At 65.1% G+C, this 18,579-nt stretch overlaps 2 protein-coding genes across 4 annotated transcripts in view; one reads left to right on the top strand and one right to left on the bottom strand.

The window, feature by feature from the left end:
* The first annotated feature begins 12 nt into the window (after positions 1–12).
* Positions 13–6,103, top strand: ADRM1 (adhesion regulating molecule 1). Of its 2 annotated transcripts, none has more exons than XM_032257105.1 (10): positions 13–585; positions 1,148–1,361; positions 1,893–2,009; positions 3,525–3,648; positions 3,950–4,036; positions 4,636–4,717; positions 4,862–5,094; positions 5,279–5,436; positions 5,603–5,705; positions 5,881–6,103. In XM_032257105.1, the coding sequence occupies exons 2-10, from the start codon at positions 1,149–1,151 to the stop codon at positions 5,985–5,987; spliced, it is 1,224 nt and encodes a 407-aa protein (XP_032112996.1). In that variant the 5' UTR covers positions 13–585; position 1,148; the 3' UTR covers positions 5,988–6,103. The 2 variants fall into 2 exon arrangements, with proteins under 2 accessions (XP_032112996.1, XP_032112995.1); XM_032257104.1 differs by having other exon boundaries at positions 5,527–5,705.
* Positions 6,104–6,260: 157 nt separating this feature from the next.
* Positions 6,261–18,579, bottom strand: part of LAMA5 (laminin subunit alpha 5) — a 61,337-nt gene continuing 49,018 nt past the window's right edge. Inside the window, exons 49-80 of one of the 2 annotated variants that reach the window (XM_032257102.1) lie at positions 17,546–17,697; positions 17,365–17,475; positions 16,500–16,611; positions 15,751–15,921; positions 15,380–15,576; positions 14,827–14,943; positions 14,525–14,679; positions 14,053–14,194; positions 13,840–13,942; positions 13,135–13,245; positions 12,169–12,348; positions 11,933–12,081; positions 11,689–11,859; positions 11,461–11,597; positions 11,214–11,367; positions 10,915–11,048; positions 10,681–10,843; positions 10,011–10,133; positions 9,755–9,903; positions 9,525–9,657; positions 9,300–9,443; positions 9,029–9,159; positions 8,737–8,907; positions 8,510–8,645; positions 8,272–8,417; positions 8,012–8,204; positions 7,742–7,906; positions 7,485–7,638; positions 7,282–7,406; positions 7,100–7,193; positions 6,829–6,948; positions 6,261–6,656 (exon numbers count right to left, since the gene is read on the bottom strand). In XM_032257102.1, the coding sequence (XP_032112993.1) occupies positions 6,517–6,656; positions 6,829–6,948; positions 7,100–7,193; positions 7,282–7,406; positions 7,485–7,638; positions 7,742–7,906; positions 8,012–8,204; positions 8,272–8,417; positions 8,510–8,645; positions 8,737–8,907; positions 9,029–9,159; positions 9,300–9,443; positions 9,525–9,657; positions 9,755–9,903; positions 10,011–10,133; positions 10,681–10,843; positions 10,915–11,048; positions 11,214–11,367; positions 11,461–11,597; positions 11,689–11,859; positions 11,933–12,081; positions 12,169–12,348; positions 13,135–13,245; positions 13,840–13,942; positions 14,053–14,194; positions 14,525–14,679; positions 14,827–14,943; positions 15,380–15,576; positions 15,751–15,921; positions 16,500–16,611; positions 17,365–17,475; positions 17,546–17,697 (4,583 nt within the window). In that variant the 3' untranslated portion in view covers positions 6,261–6,516. The remainder of the gene's footprint in view (positions 6,657–6,828; positions 6,949–7,099; positions 7,194–7,281; positions 7,407–7,484; positions 7,639–7,741; positions 7,907–8,011; positions 8,205–8,271; positions 8,418–8,509; positions 8,646–8,736; positions 8,908–9,028; positions 9,160–9,299; positions 9,444–9,524; positions 9,658–9,754; positions 9,904–10,010; positions 10,134–10,680; positions 10,844–10,914; positions 11,049–11,213; positions 11,368–11,460; positions 11,598–11,688; positions 11,860–11,932; positions 12,082–12,168; positions 12,349–13,134; positions 13,246–13,839; positions 13,943–14,052; positions 14,195–14,524; positions 14,680–14,826; positions 14,944–15,379; positions 15,577–15,750; positions 15,922–16,499; positions 16,612–17,364; positions 17,476–17,545; positions 17,698–18,579) is intronic. The other variant, XM_032257103.1, reaches the window with a different exon arrangement.

The raw sequence follows: 18,579 nt of genomic DNA, 5'->3' as shown, positions 1-18,579 counted from the left end.
TGCCCTCCCCTCCCGGACCCGTGCTGTCCCGGACGCGTGGACTCCAGCTCCTGCCCGGGGTCACGAAGCGTTGAATCCACGCTCACTTCTGTGCGTAGCCCTGGCGCCCGCCGCCCAGAGCCGGACCGCACTCCTCGGCCTCCGCCTATCCCCTGGCTCTGTCCCACGAGTCGGCCCGCCCGGGCTGGCGACGCCGCGGGGTGGCTCGGCCCCACCTGAGCAGGTCCCCAGCGCCCTGCTGAAATCCGCCTGCGGTCCCTGGCGCCGCCTCTAGGAGCCGCCGCCGCTCCCCTATGACACAGCAACAATAGGGGCCGCTCTGGCCCACGCACCCCGCGGCCCGCGCTTCCGCCGGAAAACAGCCGCCGGCGCGGGGGCGGACCGAGGAGGAGCGAGCGCGATGGACGGCCGCCCTCGCCAATCGGTGGCAGCTTAGGGCGGGCCGCGCGGCCGACGGAGTCCAATCGGCGGCGAGAGCGGCAGGCGGGGCGGGCCAAACGCGGGCTTCCGGCGGGGCCCGGCAGGCGCCGAGGAGGAAGAGCGATCCCGGACGGCGCCTCTTGGACGAGTGTGGGCGCGGGCCAGGTGCGGGGGCCGCCGGGCCGGGGACGGCTAGGGGCGCCCCGAGGCGGGGTCAGGGGCCGCTGGACCGGGAGTGGGGCGGGGGCAGCCAGGACTAGAAGGGGGCTGGCGCCGGCGCGGCGGGCGGGGCCTCCGGGGGCCGGGCCGGCTGGGCGGGGGCTCTGGGGTCTCGGGCGCTTCCCGGACTCCTCCTGCGGCCCTGAGCGTGGGGCTCGGCGGGGGTCGGTCGGGTCTGCCCGGCGGAGGGGGTCGCCGGGACGGCGCGTCGAGGCTGGGGCCGGCGGAGACGGCGTCACGGCTAGGACCGGCCCTACTGGTCTCGGCGGGGCCGACTGCGGGCGGTGCGGTCGGCGGGCGGGAGGGAAACGCGGAAAGCAGCCCGCCGTGGGCTCCAGCGTTTGGGGCTCTGTGGCCGGCCCGAGGCGTGTCCGTGTGCACGGGGCCCGCGAGGCCTTCGGCAGCCTGGGCGCAGGCCCCCCGTTTCCACACCCCCCGGGTGGTGGGGGCTTACCGGACCGCCGGCCGCAGTGACCGCCGCGCCTCGGCGCCGTCTCCGCGCTTTCAGGATGGCGACCTCAGGCGCGCTCTTCCCAAGCCTGGTGCCAGGCTCTCGGGGCGCCTCCAGCAAGTACCTGGTGGAGTTCCGGGCGGGAAAGATGTCCCTGAAGGGGACCACCGTGACCCCGGACAAGCGGAAAGGGCTGGTGTACATCCAGCAGACGGACGACTCGCTCATTCACTTCTGCTGGAAGGACAGGACGTCCGGGAACGTGGAAGACGTGAGTGTCCTCGGGCCGCAGCGGCGGGGCAGGCACTTCTCGGGCGTTCGCGGTGGGGGCTCGGCCGCATCTGGGGACCGCGCGTGGGGCGGTCATCGGCTGCCTGCCGACGGCTCGTCCTGGTCTTCGCGGTGACAGGGGTGCCTCGGCCACTGTGTATCTTGAACCTTCGCAACCTTGTGGGGTGCCTGGGTTGGAGGCGTCGGCCCTGGAGAGCTTGGAGCTCTGCGAAGCCGCTCACGTAGCCGTCTTTGTTCGTCAAACTCTAAACTGTCGTTTGTTATATTTGAGAGCCGTTCAGAACTGATTTTTTAACTCTCCGGGAATGTTCCCCACACGTTGCCACCTGAAAGGCCCTCCCCCGCTCGCCTCTCCTGGGGTGTCTCCCAGCGTGGCTTCTCTGCTGCATGGAGACCCGCTAGTGAGGCGGCTGACAGCTTAGCTGCCCCGTTGTGCACCCCGCCCCGTTAGACCCGGGCCCGGCGGCTCTGCCACCTGCGCCGCTGACTGTCCTCCGCCTCGGCTTGCCAGGACTTGATCATCTTCCCCGACGACTGTGAGTTCAAGCGGGTGCCGCAGTGCCCCAGCGGGAGGGTCTACGTGCTCAAGTTCAAGGCGGGGTCCAAGCGGCTTCTCTTCTGGATGCAGGTATGGGGCAGGGCTGTTTGCGTTTAGCTTTTCTCGGTTTCTGCGATTCGGTTAGTAGCTGGCTTGCCGTGTGGTGCGACTGGGCTTAACACAAGCGGGCGCCGGCCAGGCGGCCTGAGATGCTCCTAGGGCTGCGGCGCGTGTTCCCGGGACCGAGGTCCTCTCCCAGAGTACAGAGGCCCGAGGCTGGGCTCCGCACACCCGACTGTCATGTGGAATTTCCAGGCAGGCAGGCATGCTGCCTCTGGTTCAAACGACGCCCGCTGCCTCTGCCCCTTGCCAGAGAGAGGGTTCATTGAGGCAACTAGAGACAGGGTCAGACAGCAGGGAGCCTGCAGCAGCCGGAACTGGGGAGCAGGGTGCCAGGGACACAGGGACTCCCTGCCCTCATGGCATGTGTGCACACACTCAGAGCAGAGGCAGGGGTTCTGTGTGGCTTCCAGAAACACATCCTCCCCATGCCCTCCACGGCCCTGCCCCTTCCCTTGCGGTGTGTCCTGGAGGCCATGGGTGTGCCTGGGCTTTCTCTGACCCCCAGCTGCAGAGCGCCCTTCATGTCCGCAGGTCCTGCTCATTCTGCCACATGTCAGTGGCTGTTGGGCTTGTCATTGTGCTGTTACAGGCAGTGCACAAAGCATTGCCCGCGACGCAGTGTTTTCCGTCCGAGAGTGTGATCTGTAGGTTGAAACAAGCAGCCGCCTGTGTGGTCAGAAGGCGTGTGTGTTTGCAGTGCGGAGAGAATGCGGGGCTCTGCCAGTGGAGCTGCCATCCCCCACCCGCAGCACTTTCGAGAGCAAGGTGGACCCTGTGACAGGCCTCTGTGGGGAGCTGGTCTGTGCTCAGGGGAGCTGGGAGGACGAGCAGGCCTAGCTGAGTGCGCGTTAAACGTTATTTGCAGGCACAGATGGGGCCACAGTTTGCCACCTGCTGGTGTAGAACGTGTTTTTCCACAGTTTTGCCAAAAAACTGTTATCACCCACTCCCTTTTTTTCTTCGCCTTTCCCCGCTTTGCCATGAGGGCAGGGAGTCCCTGGGTCCCTGGAGCCTCCAGAGCTGGTGCTCAGGGATGGTGTGGGCGCGATGCGCCCCAGCTCTGGGTAGTCACGGGGCAATGTTGGCTGACCATGCTCTGTGCATGTGGCTGCACACACGTGTGTGCTGGGCAGGCCCTGGGCCGTGGTATGCTGAGCCAGCCAGTTTGTTGCCTTCCACTGGTTGAAGGAAGGACACGCTATGTAAAGAGCCACACCCCAGGGGATGACAGGGCTTGGCTTGGCGGCAGCTAAGTGCCTTTGGGGCTTTAGATTCCCTATCTGTGAAATGGGCAGAGGGGACAGGGCGCTGAGCATTGTGCTCAGGAGGTGCCACTGCTGTTCCCTCAGCTGCTGGGCCGGGTCACCTCCTCAGCACTGTGTGGCCGGGCACACGTGCCTGCACCTCTCAGGTCCGTCACCTGTAAGCCAGGTCAGAGGATGGCTGTGGCGGCCCCTGCTCTCACATGCCCTGCCTCTGCAGGAACCCAAGACAGACCAGGACGAGGAGCACTGCCGGAAAGTCAACGAGTACCTGAATAACCCCCCGATGCCCGGGGCGCTGGGGGCCAGCGGGAGCGGTGGCCACGAGCTCTCTGCGCTAGGCGGTAACTGTCACATGTGTTACATGAGCTCAGGGTTTCCTGGGAGGCCATCGTCTACTGCGGGTGACTGCCTCTCCAGGCAGGTTGTTTAGAAGTAGAAATAGAAGATGCTAAGTTAGAGGCCCCGTTTGTGAACAGGGGATGAGGCTCCCTGGGGCAGTCCCCACTCCCACCTTCATAGGGTAAGATGGGGCTGGGTCCTGCCCATTGGCCCGTTTCAAGAGTTCAAGGGCAGCCGAGTGGGAGCTGGGCAGCGCCATGGGTCTGGCCGGGGCAGGCCTGCCTGAGCCGGGGTGTTTTCCAGGTGAGGGCGGCCTGCAGAGCCTGCTGGGGAACATGAGCCACAGCCAGCTCATGCAGCTCATCGGACCAGCCGGCCTCGGAGGACTGGGTAATGTGCGCCACCCGGCTCTTGGGCAGCTTGCGCTGGGAATGCTGTGAGGCCCAGCTGTGTGTCCCTTAAGCTTCTGCTGGCTCTGCGTGGTGTCAGGAGCCTGTGTGTCCCCAAGCTGGTTCCCCTTTGGGAGGGTGCTCCATGGCCTTTGGCGGGAGCTGGGTAGGCACGGGCTTCTGGGCCCCTGGTGAGGACCCCGGCTGGGTACTTTGGAGCATAGCTGGCCGAGCAGCGGGGCTGGAGGATGGGAGTGAGCTGGGGTTCCTGCCCAGGGTCCCGTGGCCCCACATGGCTGCCTGCTTGTTGCTATTGATGAGTGCAGAGCGGTGTGCTTGGCCCTTTGGGTAGGGCCTGGACTGAGTTTGCTTTGAATCTAAGCACATGAATGGTATAAACGGGGTGGAACAGAAGTGATCTCACCTCCAGCACACAGCCCCAAATGTCCACCCTGCTGCCCCCAGGACCGTGGTTCCCTGCCGCCCTGCTTGTTCCTGGCTTTGGTGTTGGAAATTCCTGCTCCTCTGGCCTGGGGAGGGCCAGGCTCTTCCTGGTGAGCTGGAGGATGTCCTGACCTCGCGTTCCCTTGCCCCCTGCAGGTGGGCTGGGGGCCCTGACGGGACCTGGCCTGGCCAGCTTGCTGGGGAGCGGCGGGCCTCCAGGGAGCAGCTCCTCCTCCAGGTGAGCCTCTGCACCCCAGCCCTGCCACGCAGGCACCGCCGCATTAAGGGAGGGGAAGTAGGGAATCCTGGTCTGGTGCCCCAGACCGCAAGTAGGTCCTGCCGTGTGGGGTGCATCTGCTCTAGCCCTGCCCTCTCCCCGCAGCTCCCGGAGCCAGTCGGCAGCGGTCACCCCGTCATCCACCACCTCTTCCACCCGTGCCACCCCGGCCCCTTCGGCTCCAGCAGCCGCCTCGGCAACCAGCCCGAGCCCCGCACCCAGTTCTGGTAACGGAGCCAGCACGGCAGGCAGCCCGACCCAGCCCATCCAGCTGAGCGACCTCCAGAGCATCCTGGCCACCATGAATGTGCCGGCCGGGCCGGCAGGCGGCCAGCAAGGTAAGCGTGCCGTCCCTCGAGCTGGGGGCCGCGGGGCCTGCTGCCCCTCTTACACGCTCACCTTCCAAGGTGTCTGCCCAGTGTGCACCTGGAGTGCTCGGGCCATGGGCTGAGCCCGTTTGCACACCTTCCGCATGGGCACTTAGGCTGGCTTCGAGCTGATGGGCCCGTGTTTGTGCCCCAGTGGACCTGGCCAGTGTGCTGACGCCAGAGATCATGGCTCCCATTCTCGCCAACTCGGACGTCCAGGAGCGCCTGCTTCCCTACTTGCCATCTGGGGAGTCACTGCCACAGACCGCAGATGAGATTCAGAACACCCTGACCTCGCCCCAGTTCCAGCAGGTAGAGGCCAGCCCAGGAAGTGGGCAGGAGGGAGGCGGCGGCCCTGCTCCACCTTCACCATGGCTGGTGCATCTTGTGCCTGGCCCACAGAGCTGGCAGCTGAGCGATGCGGCTGTGGGGCGCAGCCAGGGGGAAGCTCAGCCCTGCGCCTGGCTCTTCCTTGCAGGCCCTGGGCATGTTCAGTGCGGCCTTGGCCTCAGGGCAGCTGGGCCCCCTCATGTGCCAGTTCGGTCTGCCTGCGGAGGCCGTGGAGGCCGCCAACAAGGGCGGTAAGTGGCTGCACCTCCAGGCCAAAGCCAGAGGGCAGGGTCCATTCCTGTCTGTGGGATTTGCACAAGTGGGGCTGAGGGGGCAAAGGTCATAGCCTCTCTGCCCTGGATGCCATTGCGTCAATCCCGGTCTCGGGCAAGGGTTAGACGCCACCTTGTGTCTAACGTGTTCCAGATGTGGAAGCGTTTGCCAAAGCCATGCAGAACAGCGCCAAGCCTGAGCAGAATGAGGGCGACGCGAAGGACAAGAAGGACGAGGAGGAGGACATGAGCCTGGACTGACCCGCGTGCCATCCGCCGAGGGAGCGGCTCGGCCCGTGATGTCGGCAGGCACTCGCAGTGCACGGCCCCCACCTGTCCCACCCACTCATAATAAAGTCTTTGCTTTTACCTGCCAACGCTCACTTTCTTTGCCCGAAGGGCGTTTTGGCTGAACGGGCGCTAGCGTGAGGAGCCGCCGTAGGACCCGAGAGCATCTTTCGGGCTTGGTGCCTGTGTCTAGGCCGCTTCCGTACCTGTCTGGAGGCTGTTCTCCGTATTTAAGTCAACACTCGGTTACACAGAAGTTACTTTTTAATTTTTAAGGAGGAGGAACCAGTGATTTACAAGTCTCCCACAATTAAAAATGGGTGGAAGGACCATAAAAAGTATAAAAACATTTTGCATATTTTATTCTTTCATTTAAAAAGTTATAACTTAAACCATCTCCAGAAACAAGCTCCGTCACCAGTAGAGCCTAGAGTCCCACTAAACACTGAGGCGGTGGGAGGCACCCGCATGGGCCTGGCCGGGGGCCGAGGCGGACTGCACCCTAGGTGACCGGGCAGCCACCGGCCCCCACTGCCCCGTGGACCTCTGCAGAGCCACTCACGGTGATGGGGGACTGGTTCACCACCAGCCGCCTCATGCAGCCCCGGTAGGCGGGGGGCCAGGGCCGCGCAGCCATGGGCTCTGGAGGCAGGGAAGAGGGAAGGCGGCTGGTTGGAGGGCAGCCGGAGTCCACAGGCGCGTCCGAGGCATCGGTTACCCACCCAGCCTCTGCCTCACTCCGCATCACAGGAGGATGGGATGGGGGTGGGTCCCGAGGGGCAGTCCCCCCCACCCAGGCCAAGGCCGCACTCACCAGGCAGGCCCCCGAGGTACAGAGGGACTGCGGCACTGGCCACGGCCGCCAGCGAGGGGCCCTCGGTGTGGTTGCTCCACGCGTCCACTTCCAGCTGGAGTGTGTTCCCGCCTTTCATCACTGTGGGGTGGGGGGACTCCTGAGGCCAGGCAGCTCCCAGCCCAGCCTCTCCAGCCCCAAAAGAAGCCGCCCCACCCAGAGTCTTGCCTGGCTGCCAAGCTGTAGAAGGGTTGGGGGTGGCAGGGTGCCCTGGCCACAGGAGGGGCCTCACCTGCCAGGCGGTGCCACTGGCCGTCACATAGCACTGAGGGGCGGGTCACCGACGTGGAGAACTCCCCTGCTCCATCATCCGCCCGCAGCAGGACCTGGCAGGGTGGGAGGGGAGGGTCAGGTGCTGCTCCTAAGGTCACCAGAACGAGGAAGCAAACTCCGCCCTGGCCCTGCCGGACCTACCCGCTTCTCAGTCACCTCCAGCTGCAAGTAGGGGGGCGCCTGGGCCTGGCCCAGGTGCAAAATGAGGCTGGCGACAGCCAGGGGCCGCACCTCCAGCTCCAGGCTCACGTCAGGCAGTGTGGCTGCTGGGAGGGGTTGTGAATGAGGAACGGGGAGCCCCCTGCCCTACCCGGCTGGGGCCCAGGACGGCAGCACCCACAGACCTAGTGTGACAACTCCCCCGCTGCCCAGGAAGAACAGGCCCTCCTCCAGGGGGCCCGAGATGCAGGGTGTGACCCCTGCCAGCCGTGTGGGGGCCCCCAGGGGCCTCCTGTGCAGCCTCAGTCTCTTCACGCAGCCACTGAACCCGACGGTCACCTATAGGGAGCAGATGGGGCTGGGATCAGGGCCCTGGGTGGCCGAAAAGGGTGAATGCTGGGTGGGGGGTGGGGAGTGGGGACTCAGGCGAGATGGTTCTCACCGGAAGTGTGGAGCTGTGGATGCTGGCCGGAAGGCCCCCCACGAAGAGAGTGTGGGGCTGGGAGTGCTCTACCCCCTGGTGCTGCCAACTCAGCCCCTCCTGGCTCCAGGCCCGGGTCCCGTCCACCAGCAGCAGGATCCGGTTCTTCTCCCAACGCACAGAGACCTGGGGGCGGGAGGCTGGGTGGGAGGTGGGGCAGGGCAGGAGGCAGAGTGGGGCGGGGCGGGGCAGGGTGGGGCGGGGCAGGCTGTCCCTCTTCCTCGCCCTTACTGTGTGCCAGTGGCCAAGCCGGGAGCGCTGGCGGCTCTGGACGCGGAGCCGGGGCCCAAGGCCTTCCATCTGAGCCACGAAGTGTCCATTACTCAGGAAGAGCGCCAGGGAGGGGCTGCCAGGCTTCACGGGGGCTGCGAAGAGCAGGAGGCCTCGGGGTCTTCGCGGGAGGACGCGCAGCGAGAGGCTGGGCCTAGAAGCCGGGGTGGGTGTCAGCCTGCATGGCCCCCCTCAGCCACCCCAGCCAGGCCCGGCCTTACCAGTTCCTGTGTGGGGCCAGGATGCCTACAAACTCCAGGTGACTGGACAGGGAACCCCCAAACTGGTAGGTGTCTCGGGTGGTCCTGAGGTAGGGGGGCAGCATGCAGGCAGGGTCCTGGGAGGGCTGACGGCTGCGGCGGGAGGCCTGGGGGTATGGATGGTGAATGCAGGGGCTGCCTGCATGGGGGCCACCCTTCCAGCCACCCAGCTCTGCCTGCTCACTGCTGGGGCGCCCACCTTCCGTCCACTGGCCTGCAGTCCTCTAGGCCCTAGGCTTGAGGTCTGGGCTGGCAGGGCAGGGACACAGCCTGTGCTCACATTGACGCTGCCCATGTTCTGCTGCAGGTCAAACACGCGCTGCGGCCCCAGGAGCCTGGGCAGGGTGGGCAGGTGGGCAGGCGGGCAGTCAGCAGCTGGAGAAGGCCAGCTGGGACCTCGCCCCCACCAACGCCCGCCAGGCTCACCGCCGCACGAAAACATTGCTGATGCAGCCACTGAAGTTGTGAAAGGTGCCAGACTCAGGCAGCCCTCCCAGGAGGAGCCTCGGGGGTCCCTCAGGCTGCGGCTGGAGCTCAGGGGGCAGCCCCCGGTGGGGCTTCATCTGCTGGAGCTGGTCATCGACATAAAGCCAGACCCTGGGGGGCAGGAGGCCAGAGGCTTGGTTTCTCACCTCGATGCCCACTCCCACCTCAGAGGGAGACAGAGGCAGGTACAGGCGGGCGTGTCTCCCAATGAGGAGCCAGCGGCTGGGCTCACCCTGTGGCGTTGCTGTAGAAGGTGATGTAGTGGGGGGCACCATCGGCAAAGCCCCTCTGAGTTTTCACCTCCGTCCTCAGGAGCCGTAGGGTCACATGGCCCTGCTGCAGGGACACCTGGCATGGCCCATCCTGGGGACAGCAGCCAGGTCAGCTGGCTGGCAAGCCTGGGGACCCAGACTTACTCCAGCCACCCCAGTCCCGACTGCCCCCACGGCCGCCACAGGGTGGGGAGTGAGCAGGGTCAGTGCCGCATGGGTGCGAGGTCTCACCGGTGATGCCCGGTAGTAGAGCAGGGCACTGTCCTGGGTGCTGTAGAAGCCGAAGCCGGAGTAGACGTCACCAGTGAGGGGTGCCACATTCGGGAGCGCCAGCGGAAGGAAACCATGGCCGTGGAAAGTCATGGCACGCTCCACCTGTGGGGAGGCCGTCCCTGAGTGTCCACGGGCACCGTGCATGTCCGCAGATGCCACCCCGGCCCAGGGAGGGCTGCTCACCAGCAGGTCAGTGGTGCAGCCGGCGCTCACGCCCGTCGTGTTCAGCCGCTTGAGGTCCACGTACTTGCCCAGGGCCTTGATACCTTTGATGCAGCCTCGGACTGAGCCTCCGGTGGGGAAGAGCTGCCGCAGGCTGCGGGGACGCAGGGACGCGGGTCAGGGTGCCACCTCCCAGCCCAGCCTGCCACCCCGACAGCCTGGCCTCAGTGCCCCAGCCCTCAAGTGCTCACCTTGGGGGCAGCTGGTCGGGCGGTGCACCCCCCAGGTAGTAGGCGTCGGCCTGCTCCAGGGCACTGTCCTGCTCCACGCTGAACACTGTGGCCCGCTCCACGCGCACAAGCACGCGCTTGCGGCTGCCCCCCAGCAGAAACACCTGGATCTGCAGGACCGGTGGTGGCTCCAGGGCCAGCTGTGTCCCTGTGGCCTGCCCCACCCCCATCACCCCACCTCCTCTCCCTGCTGCCCTGGTCCCCATCCTGGTCCTACCGCCTTGCTGGCCGCAGTTAGAGGCGGTGGGGGTTGCAGTGGGACAGCTTCCTTCAGGCCAGCGCCGAAGTCATAAAGCAGCACAAGGCTGCCTTCTCGCATGGCCAAGCATAGGAACTGGCTCTGCAGAGAGGAGCCGGGGTCAGTGTGGGGCGAGGTCAGTGTGGGGTGTGGTCAGTGTGGGGCATGGTCAGTGTGGGCGTGGTCAGTGTGGGGCGGGGTTGGTGCAGGGCAGGGTCAGTGTGGGGCGAGGTCAGCGTGGGCGGGGTCGGTGCAGGGCAGGGTCAGTGTGGGCGTGGTCAGTGTGGGGCGAGGTCAGCGTGGGCGGGGTCGGTGCAGGGCAGGGTCAGTGTGGGTGTGGTCAGTGTGGGGCATGGTCAGTGTGGGGCGTGGTCAGTGTGGGGCAGGGTCAGCGTGGGCGTGGTCAGTGTGGGGCGTGGTCAGTGTGGGGCAGGGTCAGCGTGGGCGTGGTCAGTGTGGGGCGAGGTCAGTGTGGGCGTGGTCAGTGTGGGGCAGGGTCAGTGTGGGGCATGGTCAGTGTGGGGCGTGGTCAGTGTGGGGCGGGGTCAGTGTGGGGCGGGGTCAGTGTGGGGCGGGGTCAGCGTGGGGCAGGGTCAGTGTGGGCAGCATCAGCGCAAAGTGTGCCGTGTGTGGGGTGTGCTGGGCGTACCTGCTGCTTCAGGAAGAAGAGGACCCCGCTGTAGGACACAAGCTTCAGCTCTTGCTCGAAGCGCTTGGTGGTACTCATCTGACTGTCAAAGGTGATGCGGGCAAAGCCGGTGCCATCCAGGTAGGAGCCATCTGTGAGCCACGGGTCCCCAGTGGACTTGGAGCTGCAGGTCAGAGGTTCGGGGGTCAGCAGAGGGCGGGGTGGGCGGAGGCAGGGAGGGCAGGCCACACGTACCGGGCACAAGGCCTATCCACAGCCGTGTCCAGCTGGAAGGTCTTCTCAAAGTTGTAGAGGCTGACCACCTCCTCGTTCAGTGTGTCCATCTCGATGCAGCCCCGGTAGCCGGGGAAGTTTAGCAGTGGCGGGGGCTGTGGGCACAGGGCTGGGTCAGGGCTCTGGCCCGAGGCTCCTCCCCTCCAGGATGGACCAAGGGGACTTCAGACGACAGCAGGACGGACCAAGGTGGAACCCACGACTCTTCAGGACACAAGAGACTCAGGCTGCAGAGCGCTGCCCTGGCTAGGCGGGCTCACCGTGAAGTTACTGGGGTACCCCCCAACGTAGAAGACGAAGTCGTCTGGCTGCAGGCTGAGCAGCCCCTCTGCCCCGGGGGCCACAGTGTCACCCTTGGTTTCCTGGATCATCTGTCTCTCCACTGTGACGGACATGTGGCCAAACTGAAGAGTCCTGAGGGCAGAGGCAAGGGTAGTGAGTGGGCAGGGAGCCTTGCAGTCGGAGGCACCCGGCCTCCCTCCTGGGCCTCTCTCCTGGGCCTCCCACCTGTCCAGGCTGACAGCTGCGAACTGTTCCCCAATGTCCTCGTCGATGCTCAGGACTGCAGGGCCTGCGTCGCCGAGCCGGTACACCCAGTGCACCTTCTTGTCACGCAGAGACACACCCATGTAGTCCCCAGTGGCCTGCAGCAGCGACAGACACAGTGGGGACAGGGACCAGACATTTCGAAACAGAGGCTGAGCTCGGACCCCATCCACCCAGCCAGCCCGGTACCTGGCGGCTGCCCATGTACATCACAAAGTGATCCCCGGCACCCTGCCCAGGCGCAGGCTCTGAGTCCTGCAGGTAGAACTTGAGGGCGGTGTAGGCAGCGAGGTCGGCGAGGTCCCGTGGGGTACGCAGCTGCACCCATGAGCGTCCGTTGAATTTCATGGGGACCTTGACCTGTGGGGTACGGTCCCTCAGCATCCACCACCACACTCCCCGATGTCCACCTTCCCCTGGGACTCTCACGTACCTTGCTGGCGGCCCCCCGGGCCTGGGCGATGAGCCCTCGCACGCGGCTGATGCTGGCAGACAGGGCCAGGCTGGCGTTGTGGGCCCCGCGGTTCTCCAGGACGCTCAGCTTAGCCAGCAGCTGGGGCAGTGTCTTCTCCAGGGTGGACACTGCAGAGAGGAAGGGATGGCCCTGAGACCTTTGCCCCCCACCCTGCCCCGCCTCCATCAGGGGTACCTCGAGGGCCATGAGAGCACCTGAGCGGCCTGCGTCGAGCACCGCCTGGCCCAGGTCCTGGCCCTGCAGGTCCTTGTACTGGCCCTGCCACCGTTCCACGCTCTCCTGCATGGCCTGCAGCTGGGACTGCACGCGGGCGGCCATGTCCTGGGCTTCAGCGGCCACTGCCTTGGCGTGTGCGATCTTCTTGCTTGTCTGATCTGTGGTGGGCAGAAGGCAGGCTCAGCAGGGGCCGGCGGGGACCATTCCCCAAGTCCTTCCGTTGGGCCAGCAACAGGGATACAACCCGCTATGGGTCTTGTGAGACCCTCACACCCTGCAGCTCAGTGCAGTCCAAACCTATCCTAAACGCCCCACCAGACGCCCGTCCATGCCAGGATAGGCACCCAGCCTCTCAGGTGACAGCCGGTCTCTGGACATCGCCCTGTATCACCTCCCACCACCTGGCCCCCATCATCTCTCCTGGGCTTGCTGGGGACAGTCAGCAGCCACAGGAGTCCCTCAGAAACTGGGTGAGATCACATCCTCTGCTCCAAGCCTCTCAGGGTGGGAGGCCTGGTCCTCACTGCCCAAGGTCTTGCCAGCTCCTTGGTTCTAGCCACGCTGACCGCTGTGCCCTCCTGGGTGCCCTCCTGCAGGGTGCACCCCAATGCCCCCCCAAGCCGGTGGCAAGGCGCTCCAGCTCCTGGAAGTTGAGTGGACTTAGCAGACCCTCATCTTGCTCACAGCCACCAGACCCACAGCCCTCCCAGCTCCACCTCCACTTCTGCCCAAAGCACGTCCAAGCCAGCCGGGTTCCCCGACGGCCCAGCCTGTCATGTGCCGTCTGTAGCCCTGACTGGTATCCTGTGTCTGGCCCCAGGCCACCCACTGTGGGGGTCTCTTTGGCAGCACAGTGAGCGCTCACCAGCCACATGTAACCAGCACCACCGTCACAGAGCCTCGAGGTCCGCCGGCTGCGAGGGCCGGGCTGAGGCTCGGCGTACCTGTGTCCACGGCGAGCATGGCCTGCACCTCCCGGATGTGCGCCTCCAGCTGGTCCTTCCTGGCCCGGACGTCTCGGAGCTGGGTCCCAGCGCCCCGGAGGGTGGCCCACACTGCAGGGGAGGCAGCTTCAGCTCCCAGGAGCCCCCACCCCTGGTACGCAAGTGCAGCTCATCTCCACGCTGCTCATCCCAGGAAGACCAACACAGTCAGACAGATGCACAGGGGCACTCAGACGGGGTCCCCTGGCCCGTGGGGAGGTGTTCAGTGAGCACAGCCTCTGTTCCCTGAAGGCTACTGGTCCTACCACAGGCATGGCTGACCCCATTTTACAGAAGAAACAATAGAGGCTCTGAAGAGCCAGCCTCTGGTTCTAGCGGCTCACACCTTCTTCATTGCGCAGCTTGGCATCTGTGTGGCCTTAGGCCAGCAGAGCACAGACCACGTATCCTCTTGCCCCTGGTGCTTCAGTGGCAGCTGGTGCCTTGCAGGAGGCTGTCCCTCCCTGGGCTCCCCTGCAGGGTCGCCCAGGGGCTGACACACAGCAGCGGGGAATGCAAAGGGATGCCGTCTCCGAAACTCCTCCACGCAGAACCACGCCGCGGCAACCCACAAACCCCACGCGTGCATGTGCCTGGGGGCTGAGGGTCCCGGGGAACTTAGATGCCCAGCAGGCCCGAGGGTCCCCATCAGAGCCCAGCACTCACCAAGACCCAGCCTCTGCTGCTCCTGGAGCACGGCCTCCTCCAGTGCACTGCTGTTGGCCAGCAGCTGCCGGGCTCGACCCACCAGGCCCTGCCGCACCATCGTCTGTGGATGCAAGGACACGCCGTGGCTCACACGCACAGGCCGGGGCCACAGGAGGTACAGGCTGGGGGGCTGGCGCTCTTGCTGGAGTTGCAGGGTAGGGAGGGCCTCACCGCCCATGTGTGGTCCGCCTGCTGCAGGGCCTGGCCAGCGGCGTCCTCGGCAGCCTGCACAGCCTGCAGGATGCGGCTGTAGGCACTGGAGGCCTCGATGGCCCTCTGGGTGAGGCGGTCCTGGTTGATGTCCAGGATACTGCTGCAGCGGAAGGCAGGGTGGAAGGAGCAGGTAAGCTCGGGCAGCCTGACACCCTTGGCCTGGCTCTCCGGCCTCCTGCGCTCACGGGCAGCTGTGCCAGCCACACCGGCGCCTGCCTGCCCGCCAAGTCCGGCCTCCAGGCCTTTGCCTGTGCCTGTCACCTACTGGGTGCGCCGTCCCTGCCTGCCCCAGCTTGCTGTGGAGCTGAGGAAGGCCTGGCTTGAGGACTACAGCCTCAGCCCCTAGAAGCCCTCCTGGACCAGCTACCCCTCCCCAGGCCCCGGCTGTATCCCCAGGGGGCCCAGGGCCCCTCCTCTCCTGGCCACGCACCTGGACAGGTTGAGCGCCAGCTGCCCCAGCTGCTGTGCATGGGCCTCGGCGGCCTCCACCAAATGCAGCTTGCTGCCTGCCGGGGAGAAGGTCTGCATCCTCTGCAGCAGCGGGGTCCGAGCCCCATCCAGGCTGGCAGCGAGGCGCTCCAGCTCCTGAAAGCGGAGGGGGCTTAGCAGACCCTCATCCTGCTCACAGCCCCCTAACCCACGGCCTGAGGGCGGCACTTGCACACAAAGCTGCCCACAGGCCTGGGCGGAAGCTGGGGGATGGGGTGGTGACGGGGATGAGGCTGCACTCACCTCCCTGGCCTGGTCCACACTATGCAGCAATCTGAACACGCTGGCCAGGGTGTCCCTAGCTGCATTCAGAGTGGCCCTCAGGGTGGCATTGTCACGGGACAGCTCCTGCTTTCTTTGCTGAAGGCAATGCGGGAGAGTTGGGGATAATGAGGGGTGAGAAGAGAATGTGATGGGGTGGCTAATGGGGCAGGGAAGGGGGATTAAAAAAGGGTGAATGTGGGGGGAGGAGGGGGTAGGAGGAGGGAGGATGAAAGATGGAAGAGGAGTGGGAGGAGAAACGAGAAAGGGGGCAGGAAGAGAGAGGAAGGAGGAGGGAGAAGGAAAGGGAGGAGGGGAAGGAGGGAGAGGGGGAGAGGGGGAGGGAGGAGAGGAAGGAGGGAGAGGGGAGGAGGGAGAGGGGGAGGAAGGGGAGAGGGAGAGAAGGGGAGGGAGGAGAGGAAGGAGGGAGGGGGAGGGGGGGGGGGGGGGGGAGGGGGAGGGGGAGGAGGAGAGGGAGGAGGGAAGGGGGCAGGGGAAGCAGGAAGAGGAGCAACAACAGGTCCCTGGTCCTCACCAGGGCTTCCTCCAGGCGCTCCTGGTTGCGGCTGTTGAGCTCCTGGGCCTCCCGCGTGGCGTCCACTGCCCGGTTCAAGGCTTCTCTCAGGTCCATGAGGCCAGCCTCGTGCTGGGCCAGCCAGTCCCGAGTGCGTGTGGCCAGCGCCTGGTTCTCCTCCCAGAGGCTGCGCAGCTGCTCCTGCACTCGGGCCAGCACTGGTCAATGTGAGGGTGGTCACTCCGGCAGCCAGGGCCCTTTGTGACCCCTGGTCTATGCCTGGTGCCCGCCAGCTTCATTTGCCCAGTGAAGCCCACCTGGTGCCACTCCACACTGACCTCCCCCTCGGAGCTCCTCTCCCCGCCCCACCTGTCAGGACCAACACCACTCACGTCTCTGCGCTGCAGCCAACTCAGTCTCAGCTGCTGACCTCGGGGCCCCCAGGTCCCGGGCCTGCATCTCCTGGAGCAGCCGCTCCACCTCAGCCAGCGTCCGGCGAAGGTGCTCACCTGACGGAGCCGACGCATTGCCCAGCCCCAGGTGGCCCATCTGGGATGTGAGCTCTGTGGGGCGGGGCTTCGTCAGAGCCTGGGCTGGCTGTACCAGTGCACCTCTGCCTACTGGCTTCCAGGCCCAAGACCCCAGCCCCACCATCCTATGCCCAGCCCCCACCTCCTGCAGTGCCCCAACACCCACACCAGTCTGCTCAGCCAGCTCCCGAGGCCTTCTCATGCTGGTCCTGCCCCTCTCTGCCTGCCCACCCTGCTCCCTGTCCTGCTCTCTGCTGAAGTGGCACCCCTGGACGACCCTCGGGCTGGGCCAGCAGGTCCTGTTAGGTCAGCTTGGGGAGCCATATCTCTCCTCAACCCTATGTCTCAGTTTGCACTATGGGGTCTGTGAGTGTGAACACCTAACAGGCATGTTTCCTGGGGAGGCTGGCGAGGGGTCAGGTGTCTCCTGGGCCACCTGTCTGGCCACACAGCTATGCTGCCCACCTCTCAACCCTCTTCTACTCCCGAGGCACCATCTCCCGCCTAAGCACACAGACCCTGCCTGTTCCTCCAGGCCAAGCCTGGTCAGGACTCCCACCCCTGCCCCAGGTGGCCCTCCTGGCTCTGAGCCCTGCCAGGCTGGCCCCTACCGCTCAGGGTGCTGTCCACAGCCCGGATGGTCGCCAGAAGCATCTTCGCCCGGCTCAGTGTGGCCTCGGTGCCGGCCAGCAACCGGCCCGCCTGGTCTCGGGTCCCTGCAGCCTGTGGAGACAGAGCCCACTAGCCCGAGCTGCTGGTGGGTAAGGGTCAGGGGTGGCAAGGGAGGGCCTGGGGTCTGGGGCACGCTGAGGGTCCCAGGGAGAGGGAACAGGGACCTCATATCTATTTAACTATTTGATGACTTGCTGTTTATCGCTTGTTACTTAACTAAAATAATTGGTTATTATTTGCCATTTGTTAATTACTGTTAATTTAATAATAGTTACTCATTAAGACATTTGAGGCTGGGGACAGTGGCTCACACCTGTAATCCCAGCACTTTGGGAGGCCGAGGCAGGTGGATCACCTGAGTTTGGGAGATCGAGACCAGCCTGGCCAACATGGAGAAATCCTGTCTCTACTAAAAACACAAAAGTAGCCAGGTGTGGTGGCGGGCACCACACCTATAACCCCAGCTACTCAAGAGGCTGAGGCAAGAGAATCACTTGAACCCAGGAAGTGGAGGTTGCAGTGAGCTGACATCACACCATTGCACTCCAGCCTGGGCAACAAGAGAGAAACTCCATCTCAAAAAAAAAAGACATTTGAGTGAGATTATATGCCGTCAACAACTGCATTAGGTAGTTTAAACAGTAATTCACTGACGTGGCCAACACCTACAGCTCTTGAGCTCCTGTCCCCTGCACGGACACCTGTGCGTAGCCTGAGGTAACATCTGCTGAATAAGGACGAGTGAAATGCTGGCGGGAACCCAGGTGAAAGCCGCCCGGGCCCTGGGGATCTCGGGGCTCCTGCCTGGCCGTCCAGTCGCTGTGCATCCTGCCTGAGGCTCTCGCTCTGCTGCTCCAGCACCTCCAGCCGCTGTGCCGTCTCATGGCGGGGGCCCAAGGGGCTCCGGAGCTGGCTCTGGGGGGAGTGAAAGGTGAGGGCCTACACTGGCCCCGGACTGGGGAGGGAAGGCCGGGGCGCTCGGTACCTGCAGGTCGGTGATGGAAGCGTTCAGCCTGTGCAGACGGGCCCAGGCAGCGGAGCTGGCGTTGATGCCATGCAGCTGCTGGCGGATGGCGGGGAGGAGGGCGCCGGCCTGCTCCAGGTCATCCAGGAGCAGGACCACACAGTGGTCACACACTGAAGGCAGTGTGGAGTCACAGGTCAGTGTCATGGGGTCAGGGCAGGGGAGGATGACCAGCTGGGGTCCCGGGGTCATGAGGTCAGCTTAGGGACACAGGACCCATGGGGAGATCCTAGGGTTCTGGCAGAGTCATGGGGTCAGGTAGAAGTGAGATGAGGGTGAAGGGCTCGGAGTCAGCCAGGGCAACAGAGGCCAGCACAAGGGGCTGGGGCTGGCATCAGGGTCACGGGGGAAGCCAGGGGAATGGCACCAGGGTGGGGTCATGAGGTCAGCATGGGGCTGGCACAGGAGACTGAGCTGGGATGAAGATGACAAGGTTAGTGGAGGTCAAAAGCCAGCATGGGGCTCCCAGGATCAACTGAAAGGTCATTACAGGGGTCAGATCAGCAAGGAACTGACTGGATACCAGTAATCCAGCACAAGGAAAGGGTGAATATACAGTGGGGCAGAGATGAGGCCACGAAGCCAGTGGAGGGGGTGGGTCCAGTGGAGAGGGTGGGTCCAGTAGAGAGGGCGTGTCCATCAGAGGAGGTGGGGCCAGCATGTGGGTCTAGCAGAGGAGGCGGGTCCAGTTGATGAGGTGGGGCCAGCATGTGGGTGGGGCCAGCAGGAGGGGGCAGGGCCAGTGGAGGCAAGGGGTGGGTCCAGTGGAGGGGGCGGGTCCAGTGGAGGGGGCATGTCCAGCAGAGGAGGCAGGTCCAGTTGGTGAGGTGGGGCCAGCATGTGGGTGGGACTAAAAGGGGCTGGGCCACTGGAGGGAGTAGGGCCAGTGGAGATGGGGCCAGTGGCAGAGGTGGGGCCAGTGGCGGAGGTGGGGCCAGTGGAGGTGGAGCCAGTGGAGGAGGTGGGGCCAGCAGGTGAGGTGAAGAGGGGTGGGG

This window comes from Sapajus apella, unplaced genomic scaffold (assembly GCF_009761245.1).
Source record: "Sapajus apella isolate SASKATOON/1434 unplaced genomic scaffold, GSC_monkey_1.0 scaffold96, whole genome shotgun sequence".
NCBI classification, from domain to species: Eukaryota; Metazoa; Chordata; class Mammalia; order Primates; family Cebidae; genus Sapajus; species Sapajus apella.
Note: the sequence above shows the minus strand (reverse complement) of the source record. Positions and strands in the feature narration are given on the sequence as shown.